This window comes from Anguilla anguilla, chromosome 13 (assembly GCF_013347855.1).
Source record: "Anguilla anguilla isolate fAngAng1 chromosome 13, fAngAng1.pri, whole genome shotgun sequence".
NCBI classification, from domain to species: domain Eukaryota; kingdom Metazoa; phylum Chordata; class Actinopteri; order Anguilliformes; family Anguillidae; genus Anguilla; species Anguilla anguilla.
The window spans coordinates 10,895,257-10,917,944 of record NC_049213.1 but is presented as its reverse complement, the minus strand read 5'-3'; the positions used below and the strand labels follow the sequence as shown (position 1 = coordinate 10,917,944).

The 22,688-nt window shown below is 44.5% G+C and overlaps 2 protein-coding genes across 4 annotated transcripts in view; one reads left to right on the top strand and one right to left on the bottom strand.

The window, feature by feature from the left end:
- matn4 (matrilin 4) overlaps positions 1–5,317 on the bottom strand; it is a 16,526-nt gene extending 11,209 nt beyond the window's left edge. Inside the window, exons 1-4 of one of the 3 annotated variants that reach the window (XM_035386713.1) lie at positions 5,276–5,317; positions 5,031–5,099; positions 798–915; positions 9–578 (exon numbers count right to left, since the gene is read on the bottom strand). In XM_035386713.1, the coding sequence (XP_035242604.1) occupies positions 9–578; positions 798–867 (640 nt within the window). In that variant the 5' untranslated portion in view covers positions 868–915; positions 5,031–5,099; positions 5,276–5,317. Of the gene's footprint in view, positions 1–8; positions 579–797; positions 1,608–5,030 lie in introns of those variants that run through there. The other 2 variants (XM_035386712.1, XM_035386714.1) reach the window with 2 other exon arrangements.
- Positions 3,364–22,688, top strand: rbpjl (recombination signal binding protein for immunoglobulin kappa J region-like). The gene is made up of 12 exons (XM_035386719.1): positions 3,364–3,572; positions 4,963–5,086; positions 10,761–10,898; positions 11,703–11,773; positions 12,432–12,547; positions 12,993–13,167; positions 13,664–13,801; positions 14,374–14,486; positions 16,939–17,079; positions 17,772–17,927; positions 18,037–18,140; positions 20,576–22,688. Exons 1-12 carry the CDS (start codon positions 3,470–3,472, stop codon positions 20,847–20,849), a joined length of 1,653 nt encoding a protein of 550 aa, XP_035242610.1. The 5' UTR covers positions 3,364–3,469; the 3' UTR covers positions 20,850–22,688.

The window sequence follows — 22,688 nt, the reverse complement described above, 5'->3', positions numbered from 1 at the left end:
CATCTCACCGCAGAGCTTGTCCTGGAACTGCAGCCCGAACTGGTGGATGAGGTCGAAGGACTCGACCAGGAAGACGTGGTCCTCGTGGGGCGGGGACGCCATGGCGCGCAGGGAGCCCATGTCGGCCCGGGCCACGCCCACGGCGTAGATCTCGATCCCCTTCTCCCGGGCGGCGGCGGCCACCTCCGCCACGCGGTCCTGCGGCCGGCCGTCCGTCACGATCACGGCCACGTCGGGCACGCGCGCCCGCGCTCCCTCCTCGGGGGAGAAGGCCACGTTCATGGCGTACTTGATGGCCAGGCCCGTCATGGTGCCCTGCGCCAGCGGGATGATCTCGTTGATGCCCTTCACCATGTCCGCCATCTTGGAGAAGGCCTTGAGGGAGAAGACGTTCTGGACCTGGCTGGAGTACTGCACCACGCCCACCCGCGTGGCGTCGGCCCCCACGTCCAGCGTCTGGATGATGTTGATCATGAACTTGCGCATGGTCTCGAACTCGTGGGGCCGGACGCTCCTCGAGCTGTCGATAATGAACACCAGGTCCACCGGCCCGGCCTTGCACTTCTGGTCAGCAACACCTCAAATGTTCGCAAATCGTGATTCAAACATTAAAATCAATGCCGGTGTAGGGTAATTAAATACTACTTTACAGATAAAGGACTTGCAAAAAGGGACAGACGGACAGACAGAAAAAGACCAACAGACGGAAATGCACAAAGATACAGATGACAGATATGTAGATTGATGATGTTAATAGGTACACAGACTGATAGATTGTGAAGGTATAAAATGTTAACCTGCTTGCGGCATTGCGTCTGACTGTGTGGTCAGGGAGAGGAGCGATGCACAGATCACTAACAGCCTCATGGTCGGGGAGCTGGCTCTGGCGTCTGGCCTTGACAGATGCAAACTGAGCTGCGCGGAAAACAAAACATCCAGTCAAAGCAAATCCTCTAACGAGGCAACATTCCTGCCCGGCCCTCCCCATAAAAGGCCTAACAGATGGCTAGGAAGCAGAGCTGCAGCTAATAGACGGCTACAGAGAGGACATGCTCGTGAATCACGCACAAGACTGCCTGAAAAGTTCAAAGAGACCAGGAAGTGATGACTACAAAGTAAATGTTCGACAAGTGTTTCTAAATATAAATGGCCCTGGCACATTTTATACGTCCACTCTCTTTCTGTTATTCTTAGGTTTTATCAGCGATGGTCGCTGAGATACGCTGGAAGATTCCCAGGAGTGGCGGTTTTTTCGTCATTAATTGGCTTTGTGTTGATCAGTTTCCAAGTGCACCCTGGGAATTAGTCTGGAAATAACATACAGACCACTGGCGCTCCAAAGGCTACAAAGGCACCATATGTTTTAAGTCTTATTGTCAGGAGCATGTGTGAGAAAACACAGCTTCAACATCGCTAACAGGACTACAACAGAGAAACCAGTGAGCGATGGGACATTTCTATTGAGCCAAGTTCTGTATATTAGCAAAAGGCCTACAAATATTATGTATTAAGATACATAGAGTACAGAACAATTCATACATTTGTTATTTTCAGCTTCTTTAACCAAGAACTCGGATGCGTGTATGGGCTGTTATGGGAAATAAAATGGAAAAAACCACATTAAATAAGTAACATGATTCTATTGTGTTCATTCACTGACCCAGGACACTACATTGTGATTTAGTGGCATGCAATTTCCATGTACATGCCACTAAATAGTTTTTCAATGGTCTTAAATAGCTAAAGGGCTGCGTTCAGCAACCCTAAAGGCTGCACACACAGAGTTCAGTTGAGCAGGAGGCGTCACTCACAGCAGGGGATGGGGAGGGTGAGGGGGGGGCGGGGGGGGGGGCGAGCAGGGCAGAGAAGGGGGTGGGGAGACGGGAGCAGGAGAGGGAGGGAGGTGGGAGCAGAGCGCTCTCAGTGCCGTTCCCCCTGGGGGGTCGTGGGTCGGCTGAGGCGGTACAGGCCCGAGCAGAAGCCCCCGGCAGACTCCGCTGAGACTTTGCGCACAAGCCCGAAACTGTTTCGGGAGGTTCCCACTGAAACCGAAGCCCGGTCCCCCCTTCTGTACGGGGCACAAAGAGCCCCAGTGTACCCCGGCCCCGTGCGGACGCTGCGCTAGCCCCAGGCCCCTGGCTGCTGTTGCCTGCGGGATAATATATACAATGTAAACACGCACACACACACAACAACAAAAAACGTATCCAGTACGAGCAACCGTACACCTTCAGGTCTCGCTTACTGTGCTCCCTGAAACAAACAGCGGGGAATCCTGACCCAAGCAGGTTACTCAACAGCGTTACAGAAAATTATGAAATGACAAATCTGTTACCCTTTGATAAAAGATGATATAACCCAAGTGATGAAGGCAAAATCCATAGCCAATAACCATTCAAAAATGAAAAACCACTGTCTTTGTTATGCATCCAGACAATGGTATGAAGGTGGCAAATCAGGCCAGCATAAAAGATTTTCCCAGCCAAAGAGAAAATCACATTTTGAAGTTCCACATTTTATAACTGCTATTCCACCTTCAAAATTATATAATACGTATATAATGATCTAAATCACAGTTCTGATAAGTCACATGCCCGGTTGTATATCGCAGGTGCCTTCCACAACACTAACGAAAACATTGTTTGATCTTTCACATAATCCACTGCTCCAGAATCAATGGTAACCTGAACAGCTGCACTAGGCTATAGGCTAACAGTGTTTTCGTTCATAGTAGAATGGAGTTACATGAGGCATGGAAGACCCTGGATGAGTGGAGGCATTGGCCTCCGAGGACTCGGTGAGAAACAGCATACTGCTGCAGCGTTACCATGAGAAACGACTGGGGTGTCAGTGGTGGTTCCTCCGGAAGGCAGTGAGGTTAATGCGACTTCCATGCCGAGAGTACACCGGCCACCTCTGATCACTATAGCAGCAGACTGTTAATTACACACTTTCAGTCAGGTTGCCCTCCGATGGAAAGCACTGGCTCAATCAACACAGTGTCTGATTGCGCATAACCGAATCAACAACCCGTTCTCTGGCACTGCGATGTCCACTGTCCACTTTGATGGGTCCTTCTACAGCACGACTCGGTCAACCAGCTAGTGTTCTGGCCAATCACAGCCCTGCTTTCCACCCTTTCTCATTCAGCCCCTTATCTCCTGTGCTGTTTGGAGAGGGGGCAGAGGTGTGGGAACGTCGCACCTGGGGAACAGGTGACAATCGGAAAGCAAACACGCAGGAGGACTGCTCCGCACGGGGGCACACACCGCTGTTGGACAGGTTAGGAGATTAGGACAGGGAGGGGCAGAAGGGGTTGATGGGAAACGGATGCATCCCCGTTCAGAAGGCAGAGACCGAGAGCCTGGAGCGATGCTTCCCAGTCTACGTCAGGTGCAACGCCGGGTCAGCCACAGTTCAGGTCAGCGTACCTCTGAGACAGACGCCAGCGAATCGGGCGAGCGACCGGATGCTGAGCATGCAGGAGAGAGCGGCTGGACTCATAGTTCCGGAATTTTCTGGGCTGAGCATGCAGCACCACAGCAGAGGACCGGGCGAGGACAGTGGCAATGGTGAGTGGCTGATCTTTGTTTCACTGCCATCCATCTGCTGTAGGGATACTCAGGTCCGGCCCTTGGGGACAGTACCACTGTCGGTTTTCATTCTCCCTCTCTAATCAGGGACTGATTCAGACCTGGGACGCCAGGTAAATGGGAAATCTGGTCACATTAATCAATCATTTAAGTATCGTGTAGAAAAGAAAAACCAACAGTACTACTCGACTCGAGGGCCAGAATTGAGCGCCTGAGGGTCAACACGGCTGCCATTATATCTCTCAAGACTCACAATAGAGAAAGAATGGAAGTGAGAGGAAGAGTGCATGAGTATGACGGAGAGAGAGAGAGAGTGAGAGAGAGAGAGAGAGCAAGGGAGCACTTGAGACAGAAAAAGTCAATGAGTGAGAGGGGAAGAGAGAGTAGGACCGGGGGAGGGAGAAAACAACGTTTCACTTCAGTTCGGCCCACTGGAAACAGTGCAGCACAGTTTTTCCCAGGTCTCTAGGGAAAGCTGTTTAAATGTTAATATCTTTGCTGAACCCCAGGGGATCTCCATGGGCAATCCCTTCACAGTATAAGTATTCTATCCTCTTTAATGAGAGAGCAGTGTGTGTGTGTGTGCGTGAGTGTAGGTGTGTGTGCGTGAGAGAGAGAGAGAGAGAGAGAGAGAGGTTACAGTAGCTGGCAGCTGAATGACAGCTACACAGGAGATTAAGAACCAGCAGCCTCTTGTTTCTATTAGATTGAAAACAGATGTGAGCTTAGGTACTTTTGGGAGCTTCTGCACATCCAGCACCAGCCAATCAGTGTACACCTGGGTCAATTAATGGCTGGTTTTTACCTAAAGTACGCATATATATCCATCAGATCACGTTTGATTAGCAAACAATTCACACGCGATTAAATCAGAGTTGCAAATTATTTGCAATTATGCATAAACATACAATTGTGACATACGATTATAATAGCCTAGTAAGAATACAAAACACCAATACACAAATAACGCATGAATAAAGAATTCATATCAAGTCGGCAAATGAATTCTAACATTGAGGATGCAAGAAAAAATATTTTTTCAGAAAATCTTCACGAACTTGAGCACAAACTTGCATAATAGGTCATTGCTATTTATAGTTTAAGAGATGTGAAATCACAGTAGTACTACACGATACACATCGAAGTCTGGCAATACTTGCGCTCTTTAAAACAATTTCACAGCGGCATATCGCGTAACACAGCCTATAGATAAATCCTATTGTTAATGGCTGTTGGCTTACAAATATAGAAGTAACTATACAATGAAAACGTTAACTACAGACTACAGATGTAACGAATTAACATACAAATGCAACGAGAAAATTCCCTTTCTTCGTGAAGCTGTTAACCTGTCTTCTCTACTGCAAAGTCCCAGTCGCTGTGCCTGCGTCCCTAGACTCCGCTGAATCATATGTACCTGGGGACTCACTCACTCACCTTGGTACTCTGCGGGGGAGAACGGAACCACCGTCACCACTACCTGAATGGGATAGGTAACGTACTCCGCTGCAATTCACACAAAATCCGGGGGAAATCAGTGGTATCCAACTCTGCACAACCCTTCAAACATACGAGAGCCACAAAATTAAACGAAAAGTATCAACTGACAAAAATAGGCTAATGAAACGAACAATGCATTATCTTATTTGTTGAAGTTAGGATGTTCTCTGTGTTGTTCTTACATGGAGTGGTGGACTGGAAGTTGAAGCAGGTATATAATCCAGTCAAAAGGGGTTAACCGTTTAGACCCCTCCCCTTGTGAAATTAGACCGGGGGAGCTTTTTGGAAAGGGAGAGTTCTTGTTTGCTCTCGTGGTGTTATTGATGTATTTATATTTTCATACGGGCGGGAATAGCAAAGGAATTGCCTTAAAATAGCCAGGCTGTATAAATATTTTTTCGGCCCTCGTCAGATAGCAATGATTTTTTTTTTTCTTTTGAGTAATTAGGTCTGCAGGCTGCAATGTAGGCTATTTTTAGTTATTAGCATTTGCCAAACGGCACAGACATTGCGGACAAGCATTTGAATCAAATGGAATTTCAGTTTAAATGTTGTGGAATAAATTAAATGAAAACTACATCGCCTCTCGTGACCAGAACAATGACGCAGACACAGCAGACCGGCCTCGCCGCCCTCACGCGCCCCCCGTGTGAAATGCCGGCCGGTCTGAGTGCCTGACACTGTGACCCCTCTGTGGAATTCCCGTCCACCCTACCCCTGGCACTGTGGTGCCAGTCGAGTCTGTATACAGGAGTAGGCATTTCAACTATTCTGTTAATCCTGTTGTCATATATGTTTTTACGGACTGTCTACATTTTTTTGTGCATATACTCACCTTCATGCCATTTGTTTCCCAGCATTGTCTTGCACTATTTTTATGTTGCTCATACTACTATAATCATTACACTGCCACCTTGGTCTTCAACAACTTATCAATGTTTAATGAAGTCTGGTTGGCAAAGTATATAGATGTAAAAAAAAAAAAACCCTGCTCTCCAATGGATGCTAGTAACATTAAATCTGTAGCCTATGTCTGCTTACTTTCTAAGTCAACTGATTTCTCTGTTGTTGTCATTGAATTGTTAGATAATTGCATCAAAATAATTAGAATTTGAAAGTTTGGTGATCTAATAGTGCATATAAAGCCTACTATATAAAGCCTACTGCTGCAGAGGATTTCCCAGATCGTGGACAGAGAGTCCCTGAATCCTTTTGTCTGACACATCGTATGTTCTATGTTTGCAGTTGTAGAAAGGTAATAGCAATTACTGGCCCTGAATGTTTAAAATATGACCTTGCTGTCAAAGATTTTCTCTCCTCTCCTTCTTTTCATCATGACAGTTAGGCTGGACTTATTTGAGCAAATGTTCTACATTCTGTTGATTATGAGTCACATTCCAAGGCTGAACCCTAATTTAAAGGGTCAAACACCATAACTATAGGGCACAATATTGTCGTGGCACTAGATTCTTGTTGGCAGATTTAATAAATGAGGACTACCACATACAAGCAGATAAACCACCATTTTGGAAAGGAAGGTTTTGTTTTTGAAATACCAGTGGAGTAGAATGAAAATCTCAAGGTGATTTCCATGTTCCACTTTATTTTGGAATAAGTCAAGAATGAGCTATTTAAAAAGATTTATTTTTTATTTTTTACTGAGGTGAGGGAGACTGGGCTAAGACAAACTGTGTCCTTCAAATGAGCTGCTGTTTAGTTCATTACATTTAGAATGCCAACTGATTACATAGCAGGGTAAGGGTAAGAGTAATTACATAGCCTACATATGTATTGCTGGACATCAAAATACTTTTCGCAAAATATTAGCTTTTTTTTTAGTTTAGCTAAGTTTTCAGCTTATAGATCTTTCAAAAAGTGCATTTTTTTCGCTCCACTTGCTACGGTTTGGTAATGGAGTAAACTGTAAGGTAAAATGTGTGACTCCTTTGTACTTGCCTAACATTCACTTGTACATGTCAATGTTTGTCCAATGTTTTACAGGTCTCCATCAACTAGCAAGAGCTTCTTATCTTTTATCAACACAGTAAAGGCATTCAAACTGCCTAACAGACTAACAGCTCAATGTTTCTTGCATTGACTGGGATTCTCATGGCTGACAGTCTGCAGTTTGTCCAAGATGAATTGTTCTTCTCTCCTGCCATCGATTTGCTTTATACTTTGTTTCTGCGCAGACTTCAGACCTCTCCTCTGTTCAGATTCTCAATTCTCATTCTGTTTTCTCACTCCCAGCTATTTCCGGGTGCTTGACAGGTTTATCTTTGCCTTCGTTTCCTATTGTTTCTCATGGGAGAACTTTAGTAGGCTGAATGAGCATTCGAGAGGCATATCCATCATAAGATCTGAATGTTTTTAAAAAGGAAAGCTGATTGTTATGTGGTCATTGTAGGAAATGACAGACTGGCAGCTGCATTAGTTGCAGAATATGTGAAGGTACAAGAAAACTGTAGGTCTAATAAGTCTACATGGTGATGGATCAACTTGCACTATGTCCAATATCACCCCCCCCCCCCCCCCCCCCCCCAAGACAAGGAACCTGCAAAAAGGTAGAGCCACTACGCTCCATAAAACAGCAGGGTCAGTATTAATAGAACATCCCAGAGCAGGGGTGTTCCAAGGTCAGGTTTCCCTGTCCATATTCCAGTCTTATCATTTATAAGCTATGCTACACTTCCAAAAGTATGTGGGCACCTGGACATCACACCCATATGTACTTGTTGAACATCTCATTCCAAAACCATGGGCATAAATATGGAGTTGGACCCCCCTTTTGATGCTGTAACAGCCTCCACTCTTCTGAGAAGGCTTTCCTGTAGATTTTGGAACATGGCTGCAGGGATTCGCCTCCATTCAGCCACAAGAGCGTTAGTGAGGTTGGGCACAGATGTTAGGCGTAAGGCCTGGCTTGCAGTCAGCATTCCAATTCATCCCAAAGGTGTTTGATGGGGTAGAGGTCAGGGCTCTGTGCAGGCCAGTCAAGTTCTTCCCTACCAAACTCAGCAAACTGTTTCTTTATGGGCCTTGCTTTGTGCACGGGGGCATTGTCATGCTGAAACAGGAAAAGGCCTTCCCCAAACTATTGCCACAAAGTTAGAAGCACACAATTCTCTAGAATGTCATTGTATGCTGCAGCATTAAGATTTCCCTTCACTGGAACTAAGGGGCCCAGCCCAAACCATAAAAAACAGCCCCAGACTATTATTCCTCCTCCACCAAACTTTACAGTCGGCACTATTCGGGCCAGTACAGTTGGCACTATGCATTCCGCCAAACCCAGATTCGTCCGTCAGACTGCCAGATAGTGAAGCGTGATTCACCACTGCAGAGAATGCGTTTCCACTGCTCCAGGGTCCAATGGCAGTGTGCTTTAGGCCACTCCAGCTGACGCTTGGCATTGCGCATGGTGATCTTAGGCTTGAGTATGGCTACTTGACCATGGAAACCCATTTGGTTTAAATAGCCAAAAACACTAATTAGAAGGGGTGTCCACATATTTTTGGAAATGTAGTGTATGTCAATACTGATCATAGATTAGCACTCCTACTTTGAGAGGCTTAATGAATATAGGCCTAGGGCACTGATTAAAATCCTACCTGGACTATATTTAACCTGTATTTGTCATTCTAAAATGTGTTTGGGACATTTCTAGGCATGACACTCTTTTCTGTGTGGGGAGGGGTGAGTGTACCATAGAACCTGTGGTTTGGGATTAGACTTCAGTGGAGTGATTGTTACTAGCTAGCTAGCTGCTGCAATGGCGGTGATGAAGCCCAGATATCATACAGCAAAGCAAAGAGACAAGCCAACAGGGCCTGATCAAGAACTAGAGTTAACCTGGGAATTGCATTTCCTCGGTGGCGTCAGCTGAAATTTGCCAAGAGGATGAAAAGCAACGCGGAGTTTGCTGGTTTTTTGTTGGACCTGTAAGTAACATTACCTCTAGCTATCCAGCTAGCTACATTATGTAGCTAGATGACCGAAGTCGGGTGTTGGTGGGTGGAGTTTAAGACAGAGGAGACTTCTTTGATTGTGAACACAGGACCACAGCAAGGCTAAAAAATCCTGCATAGTGTGCCTTTAAATAAAGCACAATGTGTTGATGACACGCATGATCTTACAGTGCCTTACATTTCAATTCATTTATGCTGTTTGTTTTTGGGCTCTGGCCTCTTTAAAGTATCCATGAAAGCCTGGCTATATTTTAATTTCTCTTCAATATTATGTTATTGTCTACATTTTAAAGTGATTGGCACCATGCCATTGGCAGCAAAAACCTTATACACCAGTTGCTGGAGGGAATCATATTAAATGTGAACGTTAAATTATGTGGAACATTGAATTCCTATATAACTGTTATTTCATTTTTCCCTTGGGCGGGGTGGTGGATTTAGTGTACTGTAACACTCAAAATGAAGACCAAATTCTGCAGCACATGGACTTTAGCCGTAATGGAAATTAAAATGACGGAGGAGTTTTGTTGTTAATGGGCACTATCAGCCTTGGAGATCTGGAAGTAATGTCTGCTGGGTGGAGGGTAAAATGTGAAACATCTGAGAGGGTCTTATAGAGGAGTGAAAGTCCTGGGCTATATTGCTTAATGTCTCTTTTGTCTCTGATGATATAATAGGCTGTTGTCTGTGTCACACACTTTCATGTAGAAAATATTGCAGGTACATTTCCCTCTGTTTACTTATAGTTCTGTTACAAATCTGTTGTGTGTGCTCACATGTGCTGCCTCTTTTAAAGTACTGTGGTCGCATGTGCTGTCACTATTGTATAGAGTACTGTGGTCACATACTTTTTCTCTGCTTTAAAGTGGTTGTATGTTGCATGGTCTGTATATTCTAAAGTACAGTGGTCACATGCTCTATCTGCATGTTTTAGAGTACTGTAGTCACATGCTTTTTCTCTGTTTTAAAGTGGTTGCATGTTGCATGGTCTGTATACAATACTGTGGTCGCATGCTCTATCTGCATGTGCTAAGGTACTGTGGTCACATGTTTTATCACCATATTATAAAGTACTGAGTTCACATGTTCCATTTCTCTGTGGCCACTGTAGATAGAATAATAGACTCTTGTCTGCGTCACACACTTCAGTGTGGCAAATATTTCAGGTATCTTATATATTTTTTGTCCTTTACTCTTATAATTCTGTTACAAAACTGTTGCGTGTGCTCACATGTGTTCCCTCTCTGGTTTTAAGTACTGTGATCACATGTGCTGTCTCTCTTCATTGCTGTGGTCACGTGAGCCTTTTCTCTGTTTTAAAGTATTGTGGTTAGTATAGTAGTGAAGTATTGTATTCATGTTTTCTATCTGTGTGTTCTAAAGTACTGTGGTTAGTTTCTTCTCTATATGATAAAGTATTGTGGACAGATGTACTATCTTCCTGTGACTACTGTAGTGGCTAGTGAGGGTGCAGATCTAAACTAAGCATGGAGAAAGTCTAAAATATTCTAGAAATTGGTCAATTTTAATCGACACTTATATCTGGATTAAAAAAAAAAAACATAGGCTAATAACAATGACATTAATTTTGTCTAACAGAACTTTAGCAATAACAAAAAAAAACAAGCCAAAGAAATGCTGCAAACCGGTTGATGATTGTTGTGGTGGCTCGCAGTGACAGAGTGCTCTGCTCCTGCAGTAAACTGGACCAGAGCTTGGTGCAGCAGTCTGGACTGAGCAGGGATTCTGTCCGTCAGTACCTGCAGCTCCGACCAGACCAGACTGTTCTCATCCTGCACGCCAAGGTGGCACAGAAATCCTATGGGAACGAGAAGCGGTGAGATTCCATCCACTGCGTCAAATGTCCGCAAAATGTGTTTCTATTATATTTCAAACTATATTAGAAACAAATTAAACAAAATTAACTTTTTAAATTTTAGTAGATTAACAGGATGATAGAAAGTCATATTGAAGCAGCAACAGTTTATTGTCCTGCAGTTTGATACCATCTTGTGCTACAGAGAACACTTAACTGAGTTAAGCATGCTTGAAGAAGTGTAACCCAAACAGAGCTTTTAGGGTATTTTAAAAAGTGGTCTGGCCAATGAGCCAATGTCAATCATTCAATAATGGATCATTTTCATTGGCAGGAACCTCTTAGTTCCAGTCGCCATATCTCAATTTGACACCCAAAGCAGACTTTATTGAAACATAGCGTTGGATTAGTCCGGAGTGTTTGACTGAATTGCATGTGCCCGTAAACAGTGCATTGGATTGAATCTGGCTTCCCTGCCAGTTTGTGACATTTATTTCTATGAGAAAGTACTGTCTATTAACTTCCATCAAGCTTAACCCGTGTTATATTACTGGTCACTGGCTTAGTTGTCTCGATTCACTGCCAGTTGAAGCACCAACTACAGAAGATGACAATTCATCAGAAGTACAGTAGGTGGTGACCATTAGTTTGCTAGTGATGCACACCCCTTGGAAGTTGGGCAAACTTATCTCACATCAGACAGCTGACCCGCCCAGGCTCACGATTCCTCACAGATGACTGAACCTGGGCGTAACCTGCCACCCTAATCTCTCTGCACTGCCGTACTGGACAATGTTACTGGACACAGGATTTGTGCCCCTGCAGGTTTTTCTGCCCCCCACCATGTGTGTACCTCAGCGGACTTGGGTGGAAACTCAGACAGGATCGTCTGAAAGGTCAGAATCCTCTCTGCACAAGGGAAGAAAGAGAAACACATCAAAGGCTATCTCTATGGAAAGAGAAACAAATCAAAGGCCATCGCTACGGAAAGAGAAACATTGGGTATCACTGCAGCTATGTGACATCATAGGGTATCTCCAGGGCTGGAAAATCTACGTTCAGAATGTAGAAATCCTCTGCAGTATTTTGTTCCAATCACCTGAATTTCTCAAACAGGAGATAGAGCTAATTAATGAAATCGTAGGTGGAAGAAACACATGGTAGGACTTTAACTTTCTGGCTCCTGGACTTTCCACCTCTGGGCATCACTACAGCTATGAAACATCATAGGGTATCACGATAGCTATATGACATCATAGGGTATCACTATAGCTATGAGGCATCATAGGATATCACTGTAGCTATGATACATCATAGGGTATCACTATAGCTATGAGGCATCATAGGGTGTGACTATAGCTACGACACATCATAGGATATCACTGTAGCTATAAGACATGATAGGGTGTCACTACAGTTGAGTGCTGAGGCATTATAGGGTGTCACTACACCTACATGACATCACTGGGTTATTTACACAGCCATGAGATCATAGCGTTTTCAAAGTGTGCAGTGAGTCTGAATCTGAACTTGGATATGTGCATTCTGTTTCAGCCAGTGGTTTGGGAGACTCATGCTGTCAGATATTTGGATACATGGGCCTGGACAACACGAGCAGCACTCAGGTGGACACCTTTAAACTCACCTTCGAGGACCAGCCTGGTGGAAAGGTGAGAGAGAACGAGCGAGGGAGGGAGGGAGGTAGTTGCGGTTACTAGGGGCTGAATGACAGGTGATAGATTGCTTGTGTGTGGTCACCTGCATGAACATCAGCTGTCCCGGTAGGCTGTAAGACGATGGTTCCCAACTCTGTTACTGGTGATCTAGTGTCCTGTCGGTTTAATTTCAGCCCTAATTTGGCACAACTGATTCTACTAATTAGCAGTTCAGTGAGATCTATATAATTGAATGGAGTGTGCTTTGTTAGGGTTGGAGTGAAACATACAGGCCGGTAGATCTCCAGGAACATGGTTGCGATCCACTACTCTAAGACTTTCCCCATGTGTGAAAACACAAAGCTCTTCTGACACACTTGAATGGCAATGATGATGTAACAGAAAACCAATAAACATACAGCCTATAGCTGAGAGGATGCGCTTTGGATTTGTCTTGCAGAAGTTTGCCTGTGCGAAGGCCCTGTACATATCCGACGCAGACAAAAGAAAGCACTTCCGTCTGGTCCTGAAGCTTTTCCTCGGCAACGGGCAGGAGATCGGCTCCTTCTACAGCAGGCTGATCAAAGTGATCTCCAAGCCTTCTCAGAAGAAGCAGTCAATGAAGAATGCTGACCGTGAGTGTGGGCCGGGCGCGGGTGGGAGGGGGTTTGGGGGGTCATGGCCCCCGGGGGGCAGAGGTCTGAGCGGGGAGCTCGCCGCTCCGTGCTGAGGCAGGCAGCTGACCCGCGTTAGGATTCCACCCGTCACATCTGCCATGTTAAAACAGAGCTGCCGTGAACCGCTTGGCAGCTGAGATCACACGAAGGGGTCTCGTCGAATTTCACACGTCGCCAGGAGAACTAATGTGATCCGATGAAGGATCGAAACATCGAGTTTTTACTGATAAAGTAAAGCTGTATTTTCTTCTGAGGAAGTGCTGCACCTTTCATTCGGTCTACGTGCAGCGTGATTTTTTGATGTAGCTCTTCATGCTTAGATTCTCGAGCAATGTATTCCCCACAGATAAATAATGGACCTGGAAGGCACAGTAAATTTGTGGTGTGCTGTCGTTCGAAGTTGTTAAGCGTGCTGGTTGTGTGTGTGTGTGTGTGTGTGTGTGTCTGCTTGCAGTGTGTATCTCATCGGGCTCCAAGGTGTCGCTGTTCAACCGGCTGCGCTCCCAGACTGTGAGCACGCGCTACCTGGCCGTGGAGGGCGGGGCCTTCGTGGCCAGCGCGAGGCAGTGGGCGGCCTTCACTGTCACTCTAGGTGATGCAAAGCACCCTCTTCCGGCTCACTCTCTCTCTCTCTCCACGTTATCAGGACATCCCAACACTGTGACAGCCTTTACAGAATTGGAAATGCAAACACATTTGCTCATCCATTTTCGTAAAGGATTCCACAGTTCTGTGCTCCATATTTGACCATTTCTATAATTTCTTCATCAATAGCTGTTTCTTTATTTGATGGCCTATTGGCTCTACTTGAAATTTGTTTATTTCCATTCCTGATGAACACTTGAAACCATAATCCTGGAAACCATCATTATAATATTTGGGTAGGCAGCAGTGTTAGCTGTGAAGGAACTGTACAGAAAGCAGTAATTTTTAATGATATGAGAAATGTAAATATTGGTTTTTGCAATAACCTATGAGTTCACACCTAAACTTTCACCATATTTATGGCATTAGTACGAATTATTACGAAGTATTAGTACAGCATTATATACGAACCCATTGTAGAATGCTAATCCAGGATGCCGTGGTTTGCTGTTTAAAGTACTTGTATAATTTGGCAATGGCTGGAGGCCAGTGGATGAGTGAAAATCCCTCTGTGTGCAGTTGATGACCAGCAGTTGGAGCAGGGGGATTATTCTCTGCGAGAGGGCTACATCTGCTACGGCTGCGTGCTCCAGCTGGTCTGCACCGTTACAGGCGTGGCACTGCCCCCCATGGTAAAATCACTGCCCCCCATGATTAAATCACTGCCCGTCAAGCTGCGTTATCATGGCACTGAACACCGTCCCCTATGATAAAAAATCACCTCCATAGCATTGCACTGTCATTGGCCTGATCACTGCTCGCTATGCTATGAACATTTTGTGTAAATTTGCACTGTCATGGTATTTAACACTTTCCCCAGTGGTACAAACATTGTGTACACATGTTAGCTCGCCCATGGGTACCCGCTGTTCCAACAGTGCAAAAGTGTATTCGGGTAGCTAATTTATTTAGATGAGTTTAAGCTAACATATTAACTGATGGGCATCCAGTGTGTAAACAATCACACAGCTGCATGGCTTTGATGTAAATATAAGAGCAATGTTGTGCTGTGGCTGAGTTCATGCATGTTTCACATGTTGTGGCCAGTTTTACGATGGTGTTCTGGGGATGCAAATTTATGGAATGCACAACACGCGGGGACCGCAGAAGTCATTTTGCAGCGCTTTGATGAGACTTTTACGCGCTGGACTGTTCAGCATGTGGTATAATGTTTTAAAAATCGTGAACTCGGGATGCCAGGGTCAGCTTTGATTCCCAGTAGGGTTTTCCGCCTTTTTTCTGTTGATAGCTTTACCTCAGTTGCTCTTTTTAAAAATCCAGCTGTATAAATCAGTAACAGGATGTATGTGTTAAAAAAAATTCAATTATGGTAAGACACCCCAGGAAAGGTTGTCTGCTAAGGTAATGTTTTGAGCCACGCTGCACCCTGACATTTATTTAAGGGGTTGTCATAACATAGGCAAGAGTCACTATGGCAACGTTTAAAAAGTATCTTCTAGTAAAGCTGTGGGTTTCGTATATTAAAGAATAAAACAAAGTTATAAGCATATTTAAAAATGTTATTACCATGCATTTGGCAAATATATTCTAAGAATCTTATGGGTACCTGTTCTTTCATTGAGCTTTATAATAGCAATGCTCATTTGCTTCTTTTTAACGATACGTACCGTGATGATCTCAGATTACCCTGTGCAGTGAGTGTGACTGGCTCTTATTGTAGCACTTCTGCTAAGAAGACCATTTATTGAAATTTCCGGCAATTTGCTGATTGCCCCATTACAAAATGGAAGCCCCATATTGCTACTATGAAAATGTTCTGCATTGGGTGGGATGGCAGAATGTGTACCTTTATTGTACAGCTACACAGGTTGTTTTAGTTTTAGTAACTGCTGGCCGGTGTGTTTTTTTGAGCCTGTGTATATTTTAATGGCTGGAGTTGGACATGGTCTGGACGGCGTTCTCTCTGTTTGCACGCGCTCCCACGAGCCCAGCGGGGGTCTCAGAGGAAGGGGAAATTGCTCTGGGCCCCCGTGGTGCTGCGGTGGGGTGTCTCGCTGCAGCTTCGAGTGCTGAACGCTGATACAGGTCCGCTGTGTCTGTCTGTGAGCTGGTCAGTGATAGAGATCCACTGTCTCGGTCTGTGAGCTGGTCAGTCATAGAGATCCACTGTCTCTGTCTGTGAGCAGGTCAGTGATACAGGTCCACTGTCTCTATCTGTGAACTGGTCAGTGATATAGGCCCAGTGTCTCTGTATGTGAGCTGAGCAGTGATATAGACTCAGTGTCTCTGTATGTGAGCTGGTCAGTGGTATAAGCCCGGTGTCTCTGTATGTGAGCTGAGCAGTGATATAGACTCAGTGTCTCTGTATGTGAGCTGGTCAGTGGTATAAGCCCAGTGTCTCTGTATGTGAGCTGAGCAGTGATATAGGCCCAGTGTCTCTGTATGTGAGCTGGTCAGTGATATAGGCCCAGTGTCTCTGTATGTGAGCTGGTCAGTGATATAGGCCCAGTGTCTCTGTATGTGAGCTGGTCAGTGATATAGGCCCAGTGTCTCTGTATGTGAGCTGGTCAGTGATATAGGCCCAGTGTCTCTGTATGTGAGCTGGTCAGTGATATAGGCCCAGTGTCTCTGTATGTGAGCTGGTCAGTGATATAGGCCCAGTGTCTCTGTATGTGAGCTGAGCAATGATATAGACTCAGTGTATATGTCTGTTAGATGGTAACTGATATAGATCCACTGTCTCTATCTGTGACCTGGTCAGTGATATAGGCCCAGTGTCTCTGTCTGTGAGCTGGTCAGTGATGTACCACTGTCTCTGTCTGTGAGCTGGTCAGTGATATTGTCCTACTGTCTCTGTCTGTGAGCTGGTCAGTGGTATCGGCACAGTGTCTGTCTGTGATCTGGTCAGTGATATAGGCTCAGTGTCTCTCTATAGGATAGCAAGAATGTGTCTGGAGTGTTTCTGTAATGTGCATCTCCCACGCAGACATAGCATGCATAGGCCTTCCACACACAGCTACTCAATTTAAAAGAAAATAAAATAAAATAACATGTAGGTATATTAGATCTAGTTAGTTGGTTGGATCCATGGTGTAGCAGCTCTTGCTTTTGGTTTCTACGCAGGTGATCCGAAAGGTGAACAAGCAGCATGCGATTCTGGACGTAGACGAGCCTGTTTCTCAGCTCCACAAGTGTGCTTTCCATTTCAAGGGCAGTAACAAGATGTACCTGTGTCTCTCAAATGACAAAATCATCCAGTTCCAGGTAAATATGAAGGGTTAAAAATTATCCACCAAATACACCTTTGGTGGGAACACAATAGAGCATTTTTTCCTATATAGCAAAATTTTGAATGCTAGATGAAGTCTAGCCGTATTAAATGAAGTCTAAATGAGCTTAGATGAATGGTAAATGGACTGCATTTATATAGCGCTTTTATCCAAAGTGCTTTACAATTGATGCCTCTCATTCACCCATTCACACACACACACTCACACACCAACAGTGAAATGCTGCCATACAAGGTACCAATCAGCTCGTTGGGAGCAATTAATGGTCAGGTGTCTTGCTCAGGGACACTTCGACACGCCATGGCGGGGGATCAAACCGGCAACCCTCCGACTGCCAGACAACCGTTCTTACCTCCTGAGCTATGTCACCCCTAGATAAGCAACGTGGCCTCCCCCAGGTTACTTTAACAGTGAACGTTTTGTTGGGTATACAGTTTTTACAGTGTGGCTCAAGTTTTTTTTTTTCATGAAGTACTAGCTTGTTCTGTGAGTCTTAGTCAGTAGCAGTTTAAGGAACCACCTAAATGGGCTAGAGAAACTCTCCCTTGCTCCATTCATCGCGTGTGCCAGGAAGTGTGGCAGAGCCGTGTGGAATGTGCTGTGGGTGGTTTCCGCGGGGACGGGAGAGGAGCCGTGGGGTCATGAGCTCGGTGTGGTCCTGCCCAGGCAGATCCATGCCAGAAGGATCCCACCAGGGAGCTGCTGAATGACGGCTCCTGTTGGACCATCATCGGCACGGAGACCGTGGACTACACCTTCAGCCAGAGCCTGGCATCCCTTCAGACGTCCGTCACCCCTGTCCCCATCATCAGCACCTTGGAGGTCAGTCCTGCCAAAACTCCCGGCAGTGTTTTGGAGTGCGTGTGCTCTCTGTCAAATCCACGGCTAGCTTTCAGGACTCCGTTTTTACTGATTTTGTTTTCGTTAACAGCTTAATGGGGGTGGCCATGTGGCCATGCTGGAGATCAACGGGGAGAACTTCGGGCCTCATCTAAAGGTCTGGTTCGGAGATGTGGAGGCAGAAACCATGTTCAGGTGAGGCTTGGCTGGAGATCATGCCTCACAGGACAGGAATGTGTAACTGACATGCCATGACATTTACATTTAGGCATTTAGCAGATGCTCTTATCCAGTGAGGCTTACAAAAATGTGTATACAAAGTTGAGAATCCAGGTTTCAGTTAGTGGGACTGACCTTGTCATGTGCGACCCCTCTGGTTGATTGGGTAACTGCAGCCTGTCAGCACTGGTTGTAAATGAAGTGCACGCCTCTAAAGGCAATGACTATGCCGCTGCTATTAATGAATTAATCGAGACAGGCAGAACATGCAGAACATGCTTCAGACGAGAGTGTGTACTTACGTGCACTCTCCTTGATAGGCATGGAAATTGCAGAGATATTGGTATTCCAAATCATGGGAAAAAGATTAAATAATGGCTAATACTGGCTAATAATGACTAAGTGCCCATTATTTTTAAACTTAAACTTAAACTTAAAAAGGTTACCAATAACTGGGATCAATGATTGGCTCAGTTCCTACATGAATATTTCTCCAGGGGTGGAAAATATATTCTGATCAAACCCAGCTCAAAATGGCTGCCATTCCCATTTTAAACATCCTACAGAAACATTTGAAATATTTCCCAGCAAAAGTCAGCACCAGAACTAAACACAGCCAGTGAAATGTTAAAATGGGCTTGTATCCTCCCTGACTCAGACATACCATGTCTGCTGGCATTTCCTTTGGCCACCGTGAATAAAGAGTTTTTACTTCTTTAAGGTCATTATGCACTAGAGAGACACCCCGGAGATGATTGAAATGCCCCCTGCCTGGACCACAGAAAGCTTGCGACTGGGAGAATCAATAAATCACCATCACCACCTAAAAATATCTATCACTGTTTTCTCACTGAATTATCTCACGCATTTAATCTCATGATTACGAACAGGTCATGAATGGATTTGGTCATGCTTTATGCCAGAGGTCTGTGTCCAATCAACATTTATTCTCAACTGATTTCTAAATGGAAGCGTTACAAGCATTTAAAAAAAAGAACTTAGTTTGGCGTGCTTGTTTTTGTGTTTGCTGAATTTGCCAAACTGCGTTTGTGAAGAAAAAAAAAGCTTCTTGTTTTTAATTGTTAATCAAAGTTAAGGACAAATGTTGATTGAATCCCAGCCATTGAATCATTAAAAATCTGCATGGCCTAAATGCCCAAGTGCATTTTGCACAAGAATCACTCTCATATCTTCTGTTGATAATGTTGGGATGGTTTCAGGAATATTGTTGGTCCTTTGGGCCTTCCAGTGCAGTATAATGGGTAAGGAAACGGGTAAATGCTCTGAATATTAAGGCTGAGACTATTTGTCAATATTTAGATAAACTGTGTCATCAAGCCATGATAGAACAAAAACACATTTTATACTCCAGGGGAGTTGCTTCTCCTTACTGTAATAGAATATTCATTGCAAATGTGACAGGAGTATGAGGATAGGGCATGAGGGAGATTTTAGTGATGTGGCAATATCACTAAATGTGGTGATGTCATTGCTTCCTGTTGGTATGGCTGTAATCTGGTGAGGTCACTGCATTCCTCTATCCTGCCCCCCAGTGGTGGATTAAGCTCACCACTACAGCCAGAATCACTGCCCGCTGAAAATACACCTATTCAAACGACACCTTGGTTTACCTCATGCCGAACATTTTGTGAAGGTTTACTGGCTGTACCTGTAATGGATATAAAACGATATACCCTAATCCGTTTTCTTCCTACTAATGCTACATTCTCTATTTCCCGCTTGCACCTACAATGGCATCTCATTTTATATTATAATATGTATTTACTGATATCGGTTGTCACCCTAATGATCTGGCATCATTCTCTTTGTTGCCTAAAACATGATGTACGCACTTATGGTAATCATTTTGGATAAGAGTGTCTGCTAAATGCCTAAATCAAATCAAATTAAATCAAATCGAATCAAACCAAATTTATTTGTGTAGCACTTTTTACAGAAAACTGCCACAAAGATGCTTTACAGAGTAACAGAAGGGCCAAAAAAGGGGAAAACCAGGCCTGAAACACAAAATAGCAAGCACACAAGGAAAAACAATGCCTAAAAATGAGGCACATACTAAATGTCTAAATATTGCTGCATTATGGCGGGTGCGACCAGGATTTTGTATGTCTCCACAGGGGACTACACTGATTGAGCTGCTCTCCACTTAATTGGCAGTAGATCATTTAAAGGGGAAGGCAGTGAGTTAAAGGGGCAGGCGACACACCTGACAGCCAGGGCGAGGAAGAACTTGGTATCAACTCAGTCATTTCCTCTCTGTAAAATACTCCTGCCTGCAACGGTGCCTATTTTTCTTCTCTGTCCTCATGAATGTGCAATCCCTGCCGTGCCGTTGTAAATCCCAGAGCTGGCATGAATGGCCTTTTCTGTGTGTCGCTGTGTGACCGCAGGACCCCTAAGTCCATGCTGTGCGTGGTGCCGGACGTGTCGGTGTTCAGCGGGGAGTGGAGGTGGCTCAGGCGCTCCATCACCGTGCCCCTGTCACTCATCCGGCTGGACGGCCTCGTCTACAGCAGCACCTTCAGCTTCACCTACACCCCCGAGCACACGCCCCCGCCTCAGCCCACGGCCGCCCCCGTGTTCCCCGCCGACTCCGACTCCCTCTTGGACTCCATTCACCAGGAATTCACACGCACCAACTTCCACCTCTTCATGCAGAGCTAGCTCAGTGAATCGTTCAGTGCTAGCTCAGTGATTCATTCAGAGCTTGTTAAGTGATTAATTCAGAGCCGGCTCAGTGATTCAGTCAGTTACTTCAGTGATTCATGCAGAACTGGCCAGTGATTAATTCAGATGTAGTTAAGTGATTTAGAGCTTGCTCAGTAGTTCATGCAGTGTTAGCAAAGTGACTTATGCATGGAGAGTTAGTTAAATGATTCATGCAGAACCAGCTCAATGATCCAATCAATGTTAGTCCAGTGATTCATATAGATCCAGCTCAGTGACTCATGCAGAATTAGCCCAGTACAGAGCTTTCTAAGTAATTTGTCTTTGCACAGTGATTCACCAGCCTCCTCAGGCAGAGCCAGCTTTGAGATTCATCTTACTCAGTGATTCATCCTCCTCCTCATGCAGTGATCATGAGTGTCAAACAAAAAAATTTAAATGAAAACACATTGAGGCAAGGCACCAGACTAAATGGAATTTTAAACTGAGACTGAAATGTTTAAAAGACAAAATGATTGACAGGGAAAAATAGAAAGCAATTCATAAAGGGAAATCCTAGAAGAGTAGGTTTTTCCTGGAAATAGGACTGTGGAGTGTTAGCAAAGACAGGACAAACGTGTGTGAAAAAGCAGCCTGAAATTGGTGTCCGCTGCATACTGTGAACAGGGCCCCTGGACCTCACCGTATATTATGTTCTGAAATTGAGAAGGGGAAGTCGGTACAGCAAAGCTATGATTTTATGTCACATATCTAAGTTGCTAGTCAGAACATTAAACGCAACTGGACACTGTGAACACTTCACCCCTTAAGCCCGTGTTTGGCCCAGAGTGGGTTTGTTTGCATGTGATCCGTTTTTTATGGTGAGATTTTCAATCAACCTAATCACACGATATACCGTTTGAAAGTGTTCAAACTCACAGTTGTATCTCTGTAAACTGTTTTATGATGTCAATGTTTTAGCCATGACAGCTCCTTACTTGGGACCATATGGAGTGGCAAAAACAAGCCTCATCTTCTATGCGTTTTGGAAATCCACAGATGACACAAATCACAGTAAAGTCGGTATTGTTATCATGGCAAGGATCCAGCAAACAAAATTCACAGTACTTTTTAGTCCCAAAAGCATGCTAACTCAGAGAAACATTGACTGAATGCCCGTTGCTCACTTGGCAAATCTCTGGCAGAATTAGCATTGTTGTCTGTTTCGCCATTGCAAGTACTACGTACAAAGGAATGCTATTATCTCCAGTTTGTATGGACTCTCTGGAACAAGGTGAGCCCATCTACAAGGTCCTCTGACCAGTACGGGCCAAGCAGTCCTTCAGTATAGCCAATGGGACTCGCCATGTGCCAGAAATGACTCAACAGTATAATTTCTGCTCAGTACACAGCCAGCCAGTGGCAAGCTATTATAGTGATGACTGAGAAGCATTTTAGCCAATGAAATTTTGCTTCTAACTGTGTATAGGTTGCTAGGCTTGCATTAAAGGACATGCATTATTTCTTCTGCGTAAACAAACCATAACCTTTTCAGTACACATGTTCAGAACGTAACACACTGGCAAAAAGTTCTTGAGATTTTATACCTAAAAAGGTTGTTGTTTTACCACAAAAATGTATTTTCTCATCCCTACGTCTAAACTGAAGACTCTGCATTTGGAGGCCTTGGAAGAAATCACTCATCAGAGTGAATATCTATGGGAGCACAGTGAAAACAGCTTTGACTCCACAGCGACACTCATGTTCAATTAAGGACTTTTTGTATCCCATTTTATACCAGAGAGCATCTAAATACATTCTCAAAATATTTTTTATTATTATTCAGTAAAAAAAAAA